Here is a 15,694-nt window from a genome sequence, read left to right on the forward strand (position 1 = left end):
CTCGTTCCCTACCGGTTGATTTCATTTGCCAATCAATTTGTGGATAGGATCGGGAGATGGAATTGGACAGTGGTTCACTTCATCCAAGTATTGCTCGTATTTATAAAACAAACCTTTAAAATAGATATGTCATAGTGGCGATATCATCATCTATCCGTTATCTAGAGGTCCACATGTTGCAGTGAAACTCGGTAGAAATTTCTAATAGTTTTGGACGTGTTGAGGAGACGATCAAATCAAATACTTTCATATTCTACTTGTACTCATTCTATTCTGTTCAGCTAAGAATTTTACAAATAATGAGACAATTTAGTTATCTGTCGAAATCCCCTTGACCCACCAATTTCCCCACACAGCTTTCTCGCATCTTCGAATTAAATCAGTGTTTTCCGATATTCGGTAGAAGCCTGCATCCTCACCATCTAATTTCGCAGGATGATTATATCTGCATTTTTCTTGATAGAAATTTCAGCCCAATTTAGTACAGAGTGGAATAATTTCCTCTGTACTGTTTTCAATTACTTAGTTCTATCATGGATGAATTATTGCCTTGTCATGATAAATCTATCAAACTTTTGACCTATTAACCCTATCTACTTGACACTTGTCCTTTATTGATGTTTTAATCACTTATTTACCGAAATAACCAAAATAATTGACCAAATTTTTTTGAATTTCGATATAAGGGGCGGATAGTTTTGTGCCCGAGTATCCCGATATAATTCAGTTTAATAGGTAGTCTTCTTCGTCTTCGTCGTAAAGAGGAAACACTTTATGGCTTATCAGCCCGGCGTTAATAATCCATTCAACCTCTTAATTGTGGAAAAGCCTACACTATAAGGTAGACATCCAATACACTGGGTTAGGTCAAGTCTGGTGATGGTGTTATGAATGTCGACTATTATTTACCGGAACTATGTCATTATTCTGGTAATTTAAATATCAGAGACTGGATGTTCAGGACTAATAATAATTGTAAACAAAGACAATGCAAGATTCGTAAGATCTGGATTCAAACTGACAATAAAATGTATAATTTGTGAACTAACAACCAATAGCATTAAATGCATAAGTAAGTGACAGGTTTATCTCCAAAAGACTCCATCGACTATATTTAGATCGCAATTTTATTATAACTTGACAAATCACCACTAAATACCGAAAGACACATCGAAATTATCATTTCATTACCTCATACCGAGTCAGATTCAGCTTTACGGAAATTGCCGAGGATTGCCGAATGATTAAACTAATGTCCCCCCCCCCCCCCCCTTTTACGATTCTATCGATGTCTTAAATCCACATAAAAGTTAAGAAAACTCAATGAATTAAGGCATATCGCATACAATTTTGAAATTGGAATAGTCTGTAAAGAGTTGAGTTGGTGCATGAACAGTCATTAAGACATTAAATTTCGTCTTATTTTTCAGTGGAATCATGGTTTTAATATTTGAATAATTTATAGCTCTATTTCCTTAAACAACAGACAACAAAGACAGGACCATCGTAAAGAGAAGGCTATTTTTGTAACTTGTATTATTTCAAACACAAGGTACATATTAAGATCTGACAGTTCAGACCAGCTAATTGATTTTTGGTGTTTTCACTCAATTATAATAATATATATACTTATATAGATTTCTTCATCAGGCATCATTCGATATATAGATTCATGTAATTATATGTTGAGATATTTCCAATATCTATTAGTGCTAATTGACTTAAACTTGTATCAACCCATTGCAAGGATATAAACTGTGTTCAAGAGGGGTCTTCTGATACAGTACTATTATACACAACAGCACCTATAAAATTCAATGTGGTCCAAACAACAGTCATTCCCAGTCATATACCAGTAGCTTGGTTAATAATTGGTTAGTTTGAAAAACGTTACTATACTTAAACGATGGCAGAAGATTTGTCTTCGAAGCAGGAGAACACATAAAATAATTGGAAACCTTAGTTGTTGAGAGTAGGCTGGTCATAAACACCTTTACACTGGCATCGTTAAATTAGCTACAACGGTAACACAAACGTAACTTTCAGGATACACCGTTTAGCAGCTGTGGATGTTCGATACTACAGAGAACTATGCTTGTTTAATGTCTGTCTTCTTTGGTCTTTACTATCTTTACTACGACAGAAAACATAATTATCTGAAATAGTCGTAACCGACAAAAACTTACGATACTAAAGACACTAGGATGTCCGGAACCATTTTACCAATATGATCAGATAAAATCTATTACGTATATACTAGTGATTAATAAATCAGATGAAATCAGATGTTCTTTCCCAGATCAATGGTCGGCCATGATATATTATATACGTTATTAGTCTAATAGATAGATGGAAGCGGTTTAGAATTAATTGGCAATTTCTGGACTGTAGGCCTATGTAATACCATAGGTTAAATCTATGACGTCTTTAAATGAAAGCTTCACTTATATCCTTGGGTTATTTCTACGGATATAATGAATATAAAGATTATAGCGCATTTTATGAAAATAGAAAAACAATACTCGGTATTTTTCTGTCCTGACGAAAGTTGTTCATGAAAGTGATATCTTTTTATGGTACCCTCATATTTTTTATTTCAAATTGCCGTGGCTCTCCTGATATGAGAGATCATATATAACTGGTTCATCTAGAACATTGCCCGGTGTAATATTCGTATGTTTGTCCACCCATTAATATATTACAGGTTTTCAAATCAATTAAGTTATGGCTCTCGTCCTTGGACAGATAAACCGTCCTTCTTCCTTCTTCCCACGTAAAAATTGATATGATCATAATCAAATAATGATGAATGATGTTTTATTAACTTTATATACATGGTCAAAACATGGTCAACATGCTATTACATCTGGTCAGTATTAATGATGTATATAATCAACCTCTTTGTGCTGTAACTGTAGTTCCTGTTCACGGAAATTAATACTACATGTATCAGGGAAATGTACTTGTATTCTGTATACTGCTATTTGATACATAGGATATTACTTCCAACAGAGATGAAGGGTCGGTTTCAACCTTTCAATGTCATTTATGTATTTTAAGTTAATTTTGAAAATCTAAGAGCTTTATGGTGATTGCCTAATGATTATGATAATCTTAAAGTAATCTTATTAGGAAATCGATCGAAATACTATAGGAAAATATAAGGTAACTAAAAGGCCAAATTAGTGAGAGAGACAATTTTATTTCCAAAAGAAAATTAAACAGCACTGGGTGGTACACGCCTAAAAGATCTTCGTGATAAAAGAGTAGTGAATTCAGTATGAGTATAAGATGCCATACTGATAACTCTTCCGCGTTCATTGTCCGATTCAATACATAATAAACAATGCAATAATTTCCTGAATTTCAAACGAAAATTTTCACTAAAAACACAATAGAGTATAGGATTGGCTGCTGAATTGATGTAGGCAAGAGTAGTCGTTATCACCACAAATAACCACGAGTCGTGGAAAGGCTGTGATGAAAATGTATTATAAAACAGTAAGATTTGATGTGGCGAATAACTCAGAAAATATATTATAACACTAGCTATCAACATTTTCACTACACCCTTTCTAGCTCTTATAGCTTCTGATGTTCTACCGCGATTGTTATGGGAGGTTCCGTTCAGTTCGGTTCGACAACGAACGGTTGCGTTTCGATGTAACGTTTCAACGCCGACGAATAAACGTTTACCTATTACTATATAACACACTAACTGAACTAGTAATGGTTCGAAATAGAAAAGCACTGATTCGGTAAATTTAAATATCTTCATATATTCTATAGAGTTTCCAGGAAAGATAGTCATACAGAATTTAACGTGTGAACCAGGGAATGACGATGCCACAGTATTAAAAATAGTCGTTGGTATTCCACATAACACAGATAAAATCCAAATAAGCACGATTACCATTAAAATTCTTCTTTTAGTACATAATAAATGGGCTCTGATAGGAAACACTATAGCTATATACCTGAAAAGATAAAAAGAGAAAATAGTCAATGTAAATCGTAATGGTTTTCCGGTTTTCAGATGTGACCTTTAGCTGAAACATCTCGAGAACCATCTATACATATTTAAATATTGTGACAAATCATTTCACAAAATTTACTTTAAAGTATAAATGCGAATATATGACTCCATATCTGGAAATTATTCAGTGGGTCCAAGGTGTCAATAAACTTAACAAGGTTTCATAATGTCATTGGTTAGAAAAATAAAAGTGTCCTTGTGGTGAAAAACACCATTGAAGCCCGACAAATCTGGACCTAAGCTATTTAACCCTGCCAATATCACATCCGTATATCACAGTCGATTTGTTGGGCTACACTGCTTTATGATAATTATGAAGGGGCTTTTTCGGGGTATCTTCCTTGGCTTTCACTTCTGTTAGAACGGGCCAAGTTCAAAATGACTCATTTAATACAGAGATGTATATAAGTTTACCTTACGTATTGTGGTAAGGTTGAACATAAGATATGCAACTGCCCTGATTAATCTAACATTAATTGATTAAAAACAAATCAATACTCATTACTATTACTTGATTTCGAGCTCCGCCCAAAACTACCACAGGTTTTAATTAGATATTAGGACATGATGGTTAATTATAATATTTTTTGTTCTTGGGTTATGAGATATGAAATTGTTCATGGCCAACCAAACAAAAGACACTACTTTATCAAAATGACACGACAATACATTGTTTACATTATAACTCAATGAAATCTTTAGTGTAAATAATGATTATTCTAGCTAGAGCATTTATACGAAGCTGATTGAAATTCGAAAAAGGAGCAGGCAACAACTAACTCTGGTTTCTTGTCACCTTTGCTTAATTGCAGCCAGGTTTAGTCAATTTTTGTCCTCGTCCTTCAATACGATAAAATGTGTTTCCACGAAACAAGAGCTATCTTTAAAACTACGTATTTATGTTACACCAGATTTATAATTCATAAATGGCTTCAGTTAGAATGGCGGATGACAATATCAAAATCCAGGTCACTATACATAACAATTTTTTGCTCAGCTGGTAATACACAGTTTTTCATTACGAACTAAGATCATATCGTAAATATAAAACATTGTTTGGTACGGAACCTTATGTTCAAGTAGTTAAGAATAGGTCACACAGACGAGTTTTGTCAAAATTAAGAGCTGGATCACTTCCCCTTAGTAAATAAATGTACTTTTTAATGAATACTACTGATATTTTACCTCATTTTGCATATTGTATATATAGAATGTTTGAACAGAGGAAAACTGCTCTTTTAACCTAAACGTTTACATATTTATTTGCATTTTATGTGTCTCACTTTTATTGCTATTTATCATTTTTTAACCTATACTGTTGAATGTTTTAATTGTTATGTATAGTGTCTCATAAGTCGTTACCAGCTGGCATCTTAATAATTTTGTTTTTATGTAATTGTGCAATGTATTTTTGTACAGATGGTGACACTGATTAAATAAATCATTATTATTATTATTATTATTACTAACACGTATCGAGCAGATAGCCACTCAATTTACGAGAATCAGGGTGGCTCAGTGAGCCATGAAAAAATACCCTCGAGACCCATTGTGTTATAGATTGGGAACGTTTAAGATCATCTGTCCTGTCTAATAATTGTTTATAATATTGCGTTAAACTTGTCGGACTGTAGTTTAAAATTAATATCAGCTAATAATTCAATTATAGTTAAACCTTTTCTTAGATAAAATCTATTAAGTTGAATTCAGAATTGTTGAACGCTTTACAATTGGAGCGATTTGTTAAAAAAAAAGGGAAGCAATGTCGCAGCCCGGGCTAAAACGATTCTGAAAAGCGCAGTTTTTCCGGTTACAATTTCCTTATGACATTTGATGTCTAGAACTGGATTCTATAAGTTAATTCGATAATGTAAATAGGTTAAATGGTTAAAGGCAATCGTACTAGACGTACAAAATTATGGGGCATTGAGTTTCTTCGTGGTATAATATAACATAAAGATAAACGAAGACATTTATAACCTAAGTTCTCGAAAGCTATCAGACAGATACAACCCATCGCTATAATTACTACCGTAAACAGTTACTATAAAGTTCACTGACTTATTTTGATATTATATGATACAGAAAAACTATAAAATATAAATCACTTTCATACAATAACTATAATGGTATAACTGGATGGTAGATGACTAGTTATTATCCGCAAAATGAGAATCAAACACTTTATTCTATGGACAACGATAAACAGATTCTACGTCTTGAATGATCGAGTCGGGGATGTTACCCAGTTCTTCCTGTTTTATGTATTAGTATTATTAGCAATCCTTCACTTTCAAATACCATCTATGATCTAGCTACGCATCTCATGCTCTTGATTATTTAATATTGGAACAATATTCTAAAAACTTTATTCAATCAAACATGTCCGACTATTTGTGAGCATTTCTGGGATATTCAAATTGATAAACATTGTTTAGAATAATCTTTCTACTGTACTTCAAAGAGTGTTTTGATTGTACAGTATCAGATAATTTAGACGGAACATGATTTAGAGAAGAATGTCATCAGATCAAAGTTTATTAGTGCAGTAACCCACAAAATATATGAAACAACATCTGCATCTGCAATTTACCAATGATTTTGAAAAACTTACAACAACCGATCGGCAAAGATAAACGATGAAGACACATTAATATTTTCAAGAAAAAACTTTATTTTACCAATAACAATGATACTATTTCCATGTGGAATTTTCTGAGATTTGTGTTTTCCTTTCACGTCATTTGAAAATGTTATAAATGGAATCTTGAAGATATGTTCCAATAAAAACTGTCTAAGTTTGCTATTATTAACATCCTAAGGGTGTCCTAAATAAGTCTCACTACCGCTTGATGTTTGAACTTCTTTAAGTGGAAACCATAAGTCTTTGAACATAATGAAAATGAAATATAAGGCTGTTAGCTGTTTTAAGTGCTTCGTGCAATTTGTATGTGAAATGAATGATTCGGATATTATAGTCGTCTCAATATCGAGGTTCGTTCAGCGTTAAATTAAGTCTGAAGAGTAGTTTATGTGAAAGACTGCCGGATTACGTGATTAAGGCTTCGTTATTTCCTTCTCCAGATTTCCCAAACTACGACATTGCTTGTATTTTTTCCGATTTGGAAATGATATATGAAAGGAATATTGTCCATTTATATTCTCTTAAACGGCCAATAAATATTAAAGGATACAATAGTACAGTGGATGTTTAGATGTCGCCACTTACAATGAGTAACATCTTGCCTGTGAAAAGTTTGATAACGACCCGGAAGTGATGACTGTATTAACAGATTTTAGTTGTGAAAAATAATACATATACAGTACAACTTGCATTAAGTGCCTAAAAGTGGTTGCTTACTGGAGGAGGGTTGCCTAGCAGATGTATGATGCACCTAATGAATGAAGAATGATATTTAAACTCTTTAGACTTTAAGCTCTATCGGTAGAGGACTTATATATTTAGGCACCTATAACATAATCATTAGGCTTGTAAGAACACTTGTAATAATCTGCAGTTGATTTAATTCTGAATAAATAACCACCATGATTTTTGTTGTCACCTCGCTTAAATTAAAAATCATCAATTATTAACGTCTTTACTTGTCTTTGCAATTTCAGTGACATGACGAATTTTGTGCATTTTTTTATTATTCTAACACATAATTCAAATATGAGCTTCAAAACAGTACTTAAATATCTTTGTGTTGAAAGGTATGTAAATTTTGTAAGTTTGCATTGTTTCCCAGGTATTTCAACCACAAATGTCCCAAATTTTGACACAAAACTGTCCTTTGTATAAAAACGTTTAAAGGTGAAAATGTTTTTATCAACACAAAGTCGTTGCCATTCCAATTCTTATGAAAATAAACGGTAGAATTCGATATAATTTGATTAACGAAAGATGCTTTCAACTTAAAGGGGACAAGGGAGCTCAAGTAAGGTATAAGATTTGAACGACATATAGAAGCGAGGAGCACATATAACAAAAACACAAGACAATATTATGGAATATAAAACACTTCTTTAATAAGGTTGGGCACATAACGTTTCAACAAAATATACATGTGTCGTCATCAGATGTAATGGCAAGAGAATGGTAGGTAGGTAGGTAGGAGAAGAGAATGGTAGGTAGGTAGGTAGATGACAAGTTAACATTCGCTTCCAGCGGATGCTGATATCGCAAACTAGTTAGTTGTTGGTAGTCGTAGTAGTTGGTAGTTGGATTGGATCAAATTGGATGATTGGTTTTAGCTTCCGAAATAATGAAGCCCCAGTCGTTTGCCCATTTAGCAACTTGGTTCAGAGCAGTTTGCATTCGCCATTTAACTTTATTGAGGTCATTGTGACCAGTCCATATCGAACTGTCATCTGCATATAGAGCCGTGCTAACCGAGAGCTCTATATGCTTTACATAATCCAGGGCCAGATCATTGATCATAATGCTGAAGAGGATAGGGCTAATAACAGAGCCTTGCGGGGTGCCATTCTCCAACGAGTGCTTCTCGCTGAGAGAATTGGCGACGTTCACTTGTATCTGGCGATCCCTTAAGAAGTCTTGGATCCACCTGAACATGCGACCCCGAATGCCAAGTTTATTAAGTTTAAAAAGCAAACCATCAACCCAGACTAAGTCAAAGGCCTTGGACAGGTCCAGGAATACTGCACTGAAGTTCTTCTTTCCGAGTTGGGCGGCCATGTCGTGTTGAAGTCGAACGATTTGATCCATTGTTGACCGTTTCTCTCTGTAGCCGCTTTGGTTGGGATCGATAAGACCATTTAGTTCACAGTGGTATCTAAGTCTATTATTGACCATCGTCTCAAATGTTTTACATAGAGTCGAGGTCAGAGAAATAGGCCTGTATGAACTGCATAGACTTTTATCTTTCTGCGGTTTATGGAGAAGAGAATAAAACATAACTTAAAATATATACCAACAAGAAACAATATAGAGATTAAGAGGGACAATAGATAAAAGGGTATAAACACTGCGAAGTCATTGAGGAGGTACCAAGAAAACATAAGCTAATGAGAAAGGCACTGGGAGGAAATTAGGAGAATGAAGGGATGAAAACATGTAGAGAGTGGGGGGGGGGGGGGGGGCGGGGGGAGATTAGCTAGTAGTTAGTAAGGTAGTTATGAGTGTTTATGCGTAACGACCTTACTGTCGCCCACTGCTTTCTATCAATGTTAAATAGTTAGTTTAGTATTAATAATCGATATTGATTATGAAATATGTTGAAATTAAAATTAAAGTAAATTAAAACAAGCATGCACTCATAGTTTTATCAATAAAACAAACCGGGGACAAGGTTTTTAATGTTTGTCCTTGATCAACTTTTTTTTATTTATATATTTAAAGTTATAGTTAGATCATATTAAGTAAAAGTTGTTGGAGGGAGCGAAGCGAAGATTTTCACTTAATATGATTTAACTTACTTTGAACCTAACACTTGCTGTCAGTTAAAATCTCATGTGATTGAGAAATTCTTAATGAATAAATATTCCACTTAATAGATAACTTAGCCAATGCTGATTGGATGTAAAGATTGGGTTAGATTCTAAGAAGACAAATCTTTCATTTAAGTTCTGCTTGGTCAATTTATAGCATAGCTTTTGTAATTTTTCGTAATAGTCGATCGTTGTGGTTCCCTTGACATTTTCAAGTTCAGTGTGACTCTGACACAAGATAATAGAAAAAAGTAATAACTTCAAGTTTATGAAGTTAACTGAAATTCTTGCTGTTGCATAACCATGTCTTATTTTACAATAGAGATACTGTCGTTACTGTATGTACGTCATGCTCAGTCTTATGGAATACCGGATATCACTCGAAACCAGCTCAAAATACCCTTTTTAGAGTTGTATTCATTATAAAGTACTTGTTTTTTCTAAATCTCTAATTCGTCAGAGATACATGCATAAGTATTGATCTCATTTCAATATTCCACTGTAGATATGAGAATGAACAGTCGGATGATGATAAACAAAATACCACTGAAAACTGTTGTATTGTGTGTTGTATTGTTGTATTGTATTGTCTTGTTCAAATTTGTTTTCCACCTTGTACATAAGAAACAGGATATCTTGAAATATCCTTCGTCAACTGAAGCTATACATTCAATTTCTATTAATGATTGTAACCATACAAATGATTATTGGTTATTTTCTAAAACTTCTGTACATTTACATGTATTTAACGCTATGTTGCTCTCTTTCTGGTGAATGGTTTCATTGTTGGCCAAGGCAAATTAATCAGCCCCGATAACGTACGGTAATATTTCTTTCACATCTGTACCACATTAATTACCCGCCATCGTATCTGGTATCTTGCGGTAGTGCAGACAATGGACATCCAAAGGTTTAGGGCGTGGAATGGAGGCCCACTGGAGTAACGTATCCTGTTCTCCCACACCCTTAATTTCTTATGTCGCTTAATACAATTGCTTACTTTTCAGAACTTGGGACTATCCCTCAAAGTATTTTGGCTTACAGAAATCCAAAAAAGATGGCCGACATCCGATAGTGGAAGACATTCGAGGGGTATTAAAGGTACATTATCTCATAGGATAACTAAAAAATTGAAATTTTATAAATGGTTGAAATGAGTCTTTGTTCATCAGTAGACTTTCCTGGTGTCAAAACTATACAACAGAATCTCTCTATAATCCAATAAGTCCATACAACTAAGTAATACTTAATTTTGAAACATGCTTGTTTTACTAATTGTTTAATTTAATGGATATATCGTCTTTTATTGGGATTCTATTCGTCATGGCACAACGGATGATTTTAAATAGAAGCTTGTTGACAAAGTTTTTGTGTCCATTCTAAGAGATAGTATCATTTTTAGTAAGAAGGGATTTTAAAATTACGTCTTGATTGACGGCAATATTGACGAGAAAATAATAAGATATTTAAGAATTAAATAGACACAGAGGTCTTTATTCTTTCAAAGAAAAACAATAAATTTAAATATTTATTACGACTATAAATCACTTCATCATCACATGGGATACATTTTATAAAACAAAACAAACTCGAATCTGAAGGTAATATTTTTTTCACGCAATTTACAGACTTAAAAATCAATCACAAGCGTTTCATGACATTTATTTCTGGCCTTGAAAAAGCTTAAAAGAGATAATTACGCTGTAATATAAATACATTTTTTCAAATAAGCTTTAAATATTATCATAAGAAAACAAAAGAAATGTATTAATTTTATCGACTGTTATGTAGAATGTGAACAAAGCACATGAGTTTAGCGTCTTACTTTTTTGTACCGGATTGGAGTAATGAAAACAACTCGAGGACAACTGGAGGTGCCATGCCGATTACCGAACCTCGATGAGCAAAGCCTCCAACAAACATATTTTATTTCATCCTTACAATTAAATTTACTGAACCATATCTTCTGTCTTACAACCTTGATACAGTTGAGAGAACCTCATTCGTGTAAATATTTGTAAATTTTTCCCTAATTTGTATTGTATCGTATTGTAACTATTTTTGAATGGTAATGGATTTATATAAGCTTTAAAGCTTGTTTCCAAAACCATATGTTTATCTATATGTTTATTGTAATATTTGTAATTCTTGAATAAATATTGTTTAGAAAAAAAAAAGGACAACTGGAGGGAAATATGACCTGGAAAGTTGCACTAACTTACACTTTTCTGATAATATTGAATATTTACACTGTAATATGGTAAGTCTAGAGCCAATGGGTACTCACAGCAGTTCAAAACCGCTAGGTTTCAGTATTGCAGAAACAACTAAATCAGGCAAATGGCACGTTCCACGTATCTGCCATTACTCTTACTTTTTATTGACTTTGATAAGTAGAGAAAATATTAGACAATAATAAATGGAGGTACCATTACAATATTATAACCATTTCGGAAATCAGGGTAATAACTATGTATGAGTTTTCTTCTTATCGTTTCGAATTAAGACGTCCATGATGAACTAATTCCTGATAAAATTTGACTATCACTAAAATAATTAAAGTGGATGGTGACTGAATTTATCAATCCGTCATCGTCACTCTCGTAGAATTAACATAGCCCATAATCGTAGAAGATCTATATTGCAAAACAAAAAAAAACAAAAACAAAAAACAAAAACAAAAACAAAAAAAAAAAAAATAAAAGATTTCAACTTTCTGTATTCCATCGCAAGCGAGTCTACTTTTGTTGAAATTTTAAAGATAATTGTCATCAAAGTAAGTGATCTAAGGTGCTATTAGTTTCAATGAAGAGATTAGAAAATTAAACTTAAATACGATTTTAGAGCAAACTCTTCTTACGTAAGATCTTAGAAGCGGCTTATATCAAGTAAATCTAAACCAATATGAATATGTCAGACTACGAAGATATCAACAGAAAAAACTGAACTACACCCACTATATTGATGCAATAGCAACCTAATTAGAATAGAATTTATTTTCCAAAAAAATGACACTTAAAAATTCTGATCATTTATATTTTCTTAAATTATGGAATTTACTTATCTGAAGAAGAACACGATCTTGTGAAAAAGATAACTATTAGAACAGATAATACAGCAAATATAGTTATTGATTAAAATCATAATCTATTCTTTGTGTACAACTTTTCGAAAAAATATACATCATATTCCAAGGAAAAAACAATTTGTAGATGATAAATGCAGGAATCAATTGGTTATAAATTTAATATACTCGTACATTTTTAAAAATGCCAATAAAGTACAATAAATATTATGAAAAGAAATACCAACAATTAAAATCGGATGTAACTGGAAATCGAATAAAAATCGACAATAGATGTAAAGTAACATAAAAAGACACATATTTATGTTTTAGTTTGTGTTTCAGGGGATTGGTGGACACGTGAACACGGTCTGTGTGATCTCTGTGAGCGTAAAGGACAATGTATAAAACTATAATTAATGGATGTTCGTACAGCTGTATCTATATATCGTACTTACAATGGTATGAAACATCGGAATATTCTGCATGAATTATTTGGGTGGAAATAAGCTTTCATTCTAATAACTTTATTTTGGGAAGTGGAAACATTTACTTTTTGTTACCTCAATAATAAATCCTCTTTTTAACTGCTCATGATCCTGTTCATTTTCAATAGAGACAAGTTTCTCGACCTCTGACCGAATTTGAACTTCAAATTATGCTCTTTTTAGTTCTTTTTAGAGTTATTCGATCAAATCTCTCCATATATCCTACTGTTTTTTACACAAAATATCTGATCTTTCAAAGATTGTAATTTCAGTAACAGCGGGAGTTAACTAATTCCATTAATTCAATTAACTGATTCGATATTTGGTCAATAGCGGAAGCTGGTAGCAGAACGGATAAATAGGCGTTTAGTTTTGAAGTATTCGCTTCGTTCTATGCTTGAATGAACTGTAGTGTTGCAAACTATATAAAACCATAATCAAAACATAGAATAATCTCAATCAGATGCATATATAAGTATTACGTTTTTTTTTAGCCGATACTCAACAGCACCGGTCGTGTACAATACTTCAAAAGTCATAAAGATTTTATCCGAGGCACTTGTGGTTCGAGAGAAAATGAACATTTTCAAGTACGTCAGAAGAGGACTAAAAGAGGGAAATATATAAAAATCGACAAGGATCTAATCAATATGTATTATTTTAAGGATTTTTTAAGTTGCTTAGCATGACGTATGATACAATAAGGATGTTTGTTTGAAGTGATGTTTTATACCGCCAGGCATGACCAAGAGTCGGAAACGTTTTAAAATGTTTGTTTTCATTGACTGTTGTTTGGATACTTTTGAAGGTTTAGAGGGCATGGTGACATGTGCATGATGTTTTTATTTTGTTCACAAATTTAATTCTCCCTCAATATGTGGTGCCACGGTCGACAATACATTGAATTTAAACCTTTCATGATGAACATATAGATCTAACTGATCTTTCCAGCAATATCGGTCTGGCGATAAATCGCATTTACTAAAATGGGTCATGGTTATAAGTTTATTAAGAAGCGAGAGACCAATATCGCTTTTTTCACTTTTCAAACAGAAATCGCCTGGTAACAGAATAACAATAAGACAGACCAACTCCAGTAAAACATTTTATGCTTATGATTGTAGCTTTTTTTTTAAATTCCCCTTCTCCCTGCCTTTGCAGTTTTTGCATGCCTATTTTTGACTCAGTTTTGGTCCAGATTTGGAATTTGATGTCTGACTTTGCATTTTCTTTCAGATTTTGTGAGATTATAAGAGATTTCCAAGCGGAAGAATGATTCTAAAAGTAGTCTTTTGTGTTCAGTGACATTCAAGCAGATGTCTACTTTCAGTTTAGCGAGCTCAAGATTTTTATGCTCATAATATATTGAATTTCTTTTCCAGAAACTAAGCATTGGCCAGGCTGTCATGTGACATATTGGAAAGTTTTCAACGAAATTTTTGGAAAATGTCAAAGAAGGTTGAATTTTGAGATTTAAGATGGACATAGATGGCAAATGAATTACCGGAGTTGGTCAATTGAAAAATGCCATTCAGCAGTTTATATAGAGCTGTGTTATCTTACATTGTGTTTTTTTTCTACGCAATCTACATACGCCTTCGAATGACGCTACAGAAAGATATGTATTGTCAACTGTCGGCTGAAGGTCTCAAGATACCAATTTATGTTCGCTAACCCCCGTTGCTTGTACCCCAGGTTAGGACCCAGTTATACAGAGGATGATATAGTGTAAGATATAAAAGTCATTGAATAAATATTTAGTTAAAGAATCAATGTAATCACTGCTTTACATGTTTCCGTCAATTCCCATAATTTTATCTTTTTGCAAAACAATCGCATGAAAATCAATACACTGCGGCTTTCTTCTTGAACAATAGCTCAGACAGGATTATTCGAATGAATAAAAAGCCAAAGAATTCCAAAGAAAAACTTTTCTGAAAGGGCTAGTCTACATGTTTTGTTCTGTGTTCGGACTGTTTTTCTAGATTAAAATATGTTTTATTAATCTGACATCCATCCAGATGCCTTACCCAAGTTGGTTGGATTTCAGTAAAAAATTTATTTGGTAGTAATTATTTGTTAAAATATGGATATTGCTATTTACATCTATGTATCTATTACTGAATTTGTTTTAAAATGGTTAATTAAAAAATGAGCAAACTAATTTTTAGTTAAGCAGTGTGACCTAGTATCGGTGTTTGGTTTTATATTGGATCGATAACATTTATTTAAAACTGCAGACTAAGTAGGAGACACATTTCTCTGCAATTAGGTGCTTATTTTGCCTAATCCGTAAGGTAGTTTCCTTAGACCTACCAAAACAATAACGAACTTTTTAAATAGTTTTTAAATTAAAAATTAACGGCTGGATTTTCGTATTTCGAACTGCACCACAAGAATCAAAATAAAAAAATTCCGGTTAACACGAAAGCAAGGGTGAAAAATATTAAGTAAATTCGTAATGTTGAATTCTTCAGAAAAAACCCTTGAAAAACTCCAGGATGGGCATGTCCTGTCTAGTTGCTCTTTAATTAACCTAGTGGCATTGACAATTTCGGTATATCCTCTTGATATTATTGACAAATCAGCAGTCTAGCATTTTTATATAACAGTATCTCTTCAGCCATGAAATATTAATTTGAGTATTCCTAGTAT

General features: G+C 33.0%; 1 protein-coding gene across 1 annotated transcript in view; it reads right to left on the minus strand.

The window, feature by feature from the left end:
• Nucleotides 1–3,316: 3,316 nt before the first annotated feature.
• Nucleotides 3,317–15,694, minus strand: part of LOTGIDRAFT_62145 (hypothetical protein) — a gene marked incomplete at both ends in the record, with an annotated part of 28,593 nt that continues 16,215 nt past the window's right edge. The window contains one exon of the mRNA XM_009056456.1: nt 3,317–3,977. Coding sequence (XP_009054704.1) covers nt 3,317–3,977 — 661 coding nt within the window. The remainder of the gene's footprint in view (nt 3,978–15,694) is intronic.

This window comes from Lottia gigantea (assembly GCF_000327385.1).
Source record: "Lottia gigantea unplaced genomic scaffold LOTGIsca_28, whole genome shotgun sequence".
Taxonomy (NCBI): domain Eukaryota; kingdom Metazoa; phylum Mollusca; class Gastropoda; family Lottiidae; genus Lottia; species Lottia gigantea.